General features: G+C 40.7%; 1 protein-coding gene across 2 annotated transcripts in view; it reads left to right on the forward strand.

Annotated features, from left to right (window-relative positions):
- Positions 1-220: 220 nt before the first annotated feature.
- Positions 221-3,483, forward strand: part of LOC106530953 (high mobility group nucleosome-binding domain-containing protein 3) — a gene marked incomplete at its 3' end in the record, with an annotated part of 17,248 nt that continues 13,985 nt past the window's right edge. Inside the window, 2 exon segments of one of the 2 annotated variants that reach the window (XM_014026689.1) lie at positions 221-527; positions 604-666. In XM_014026689.1, the coding sequence (XP_013882143.1) occupies positions 643-666 (24 nt within the window). 2 annotated transcript variants of the gene reach the window in all.

A 3,483-nucleotide genomic window follows, 5' to 3' on the forward strand; every position in this document is an offset into this window, starting at 1 on the left:
TTACAGCAGGGTGAGGGAAAAAAAAAACTCAACAAAACCCGACATGTTTTCTGGAGCTCGCCTGTACCCGTTGTTTCTGGTCCCTTTGTGTTTTTATTCAGGCTGCKCCGTTTTCTCATCCTACATCACCCACATCCACAAAGAGCAGGRCCTCGCTCGCGCTCTTTTGGCCTGCCTCCACTTTTCCCTCTCAAGCCTTCTCCATCTAGTGGCGCACAAAGAGCGCGCAGCCAATCGGAGAGCGCACTCTGCCGAGTCGCGGCCAATGGGCGCCGCCCTTTTATTTACACAGAGACCGGCTCGGCCAATCAGKAGTCCCCGGGGCGCATGAGCGTGACCCCGCCCCTTCGACCAATGGCTGAGGGCGGCTCGGAGTTTTGGGGGAGTGCATATAATCAACACATTAAGGTGCTCCTCAGATATTCATCCGGTCAGTGTTTCGAGGTGTAGCTCAAATACACCTCTTCGTCCTGGTTTTCCTCTCCAAGCTCGGTGGAGGACAGTTGGTAAAAATGCCGAAGAGAAAGGTGAGTTTTTTTGCCTTCCGTCCGGCGCACTTCACTGTAGTTTATTTATTTATTTATTTATTTATTTATTTTGAAGAGCTGGAGGTTTGGACGAAAATAGCGGTGGCACGATATTATGTTTGTGGCGACGTCGAGGCAGGTGAGGCAAAGTTTTAGGGAGGGTTTTTCCTTTCCCMCCAGCTGGATTATACCCATTATTAAATTAATCCTCATGTTTTTTTTCCTGAATCGTGTTGCATTTATCTRGCACCGACTGCTGAATGTCAAAGGATGGACGTCCGTGCAGGACAAACACTGTAAAAAAAAAATAGCGCTTTCTTTATAATTCAACCGACTGAGCAAACCCGTCATTTAAAGCAAGGGAAATGAAGACAGAAAGAGAATGGGGGGCTTTCAAAGAGGCCCTAAGTCTTTTATAAACGTCGAGCTGCGTCGCTTTTGTGTTCCGCTGCGTGCATGGAAACCGGCTTTTCGACCACCTAAAATCTGCTTTTGTCTGCGTAGATTTTCCTTTGGGGGGCAGAGAATGGTGGTGGGGGGCCTCAGGGGGGCGGAGGGGGTCGCACACATGCAATCTTTTCCAACCTGCACGTTAAAACCAACATGTCCCCTCCCTCSATGGAGGAGGTGGGCTCTCCTGTGCACCCACCTACCTGCATCCGGTCGCAAAAAGCCCGCCTATTTGTGTAATTTGATTTTTTTTTTTTTCATTTTAGAGTCACAGCCAATCAGCTGTAGCAAACTCAAAAATGGGCTGCACCAAATGATTGTTTTGATAGTTGACTAATCTGTTGATTTTTTTTTAAATTAATATATTAGTTAATTAGTCAGTGCACCTTCTGTTCCAGCTCCAGCACACACCTGAGGTTGTCACCCTGTTATCCAGTGAACAGAGGAGCCCAAAGTGGGGCCCGCGGGCCAAATTTGGCCCGCCAAGCCATTTGATTTGGCCCACCAACAGTTGCCAAAGTTACAAGCTTGTAACCTGTTATCCTATGTAGAAACACAATATTTCCATTGGTCAAACGACTATATAAAAGGGTTGTAGTGAAGGTAGTTTTCAGTCATGTAATGACATATCTTTGATTTATTAGGATTAAACATGAAACRTGAAATGACAACAAGAAATATTTAGATCAGATTTAACCCCACATGTAGATTAGCACACTTTATAAGGCCACAAAAACTCATATTTTATCAATTTATGAAATGTCCCATGAGCTTTTGCTACTTGAGCGTATGGCAGACTTTCTCCAAGTGCACAGACTAAAACAAAGGAGGGCCATTGCACTGCTTAATCATTAAAAATAAAGGACTTAAAAAAGTATTTGTATTTCATGTATTATATTACTACATTTGGCCCGCAGCCATGAATAGATTTTCATTTTGGCCCTCTCGGGAAATGGGCACCCCTGCCATAGAAAATTAAAATAATAACACACAAAACTTAAGCTTAATAGTTTTATCACATGCATTTCTATAATTAATGTTTGATCATTACAAAAATTAAATTAAATACAAATTAAACAGCAAGTTGTCTTTTACACATAGACCTAACGTGCAATGAACTCAAAATAGCCACCTGTCCAGCACCAGGGGCTGTTAACCTGCCCTGCTGGCTGTAGCTGTAGCTTTGCAAGTCTAAAAAAAAAACAACCTAAAGAATAACTTTAAAGTGACATTTAGGTGTGTAAAATGAAAACAAAATAGTTTGAAATCTTGCTGGATCAGGCAGTCCAAACGATCAAATAAGGCCATCAAAAAATGGGAGAAGACAAGATAGGATGGATAATTAATATAATTCAACGATTTAATACGATGACACTTAATTAGCTAACATTAGCATAACCGATATCTCTGCTTCTAATTATTAATATAATTCAACGATTTAATACGATGACACTTAATTAGCTAACATTAGCATAACCGATATCTCTGCTTATAAGTAACGTTGTTTTATAATCGACAAAAATTACAGACATTTGGCTGAAGTGATCATCACTAAAAAGAAAATATATGAGGCATCAATCTGACGAACATAATCACAGCTCCAACGTGTTAATACAATAATAACATTTTCTGTCCACTAATAATCGTCATCAGTCATTTCGGCTAATCGGTGCAGCACTAATCTGTTTTACTTATATTGTGCAAAAAATTTGGGGTGGTAGTAGCTGAGAGTTAGGGGTGTCCCAATACCATTTTCTTAAAAATCGATTATGAAGACTTCGGTTTGGGTACTCACTACGGTTGGGCAATGTTGGCAAAAAAATTAATCACGATTAATTGTGGTGTTTAGCCGATAACGATTAATTTGACGATTAATCCCCTGGAGTCCCTGGACACCCTTATGTCCTAGTAACATGACCAATTTAATGGGAAATATTTACTCTTTGTAAAAATCTGTTCCAGCTTGTGTCAAAATTACAGACTTCACGTTATACATCAATTAGTTAGAACCTAAACTTTATATTGGAAAAAAAACATTTATTTTATTTAGAACCTGGTATTAAATTGGATACATTACATACCTGCTGGTTTTAAAAACGACAGCAGTCTGACCGCTCACGTCGTATTTCGTCTGGCGTTTACATCAGTGAGGCAAGAGTAACCAGATCGATCCAAGTAATAATGATGATGCTGACATTGAGTCATGAAGTTCTAATCTTGTAACTCCGCATGTCTTCAGCTACAAAACAGAAGTGCAGTTGCTTCTTATTTTTTAATTTAATTTTCCATGTCCTGGATGACTCAGCCTGGTCCTTGCCTTCCCACACAGTTCTGCACAATTCCAGTTTCCCTTCACTGCTCCGTCTGGGATTTGTCCCATAGACAAGATTAGAACATATATTTTAGTAGTTTAATAACTGCCCAATCAATATTCACGGTGCAGTTATTCTACAATAACTGGGGTTTCTTTAACTTTGCCTGTGAGCACAATAGGGCTGCCACAAAC

This window comes from Austrofundulus limnaeus, unplaced genomic scaffold, assembly GCF_001266775.1.
Source record: "Austrofundulus limnaeus strain Quisiro unplaced genomic scaffold, Austrofundulus_limnaeus-1.0 Scaffold581, whole genome shotgun sequence".
In the NCBI taxonomy this organism is placed as follows: domain Eukaryota; kingdom Metazoa; phylum Chordata; class Actinopteri; order Cyprinodontiformes; family Rivulidae; genus Austrofundulus; species Austrofundulus limnaeus.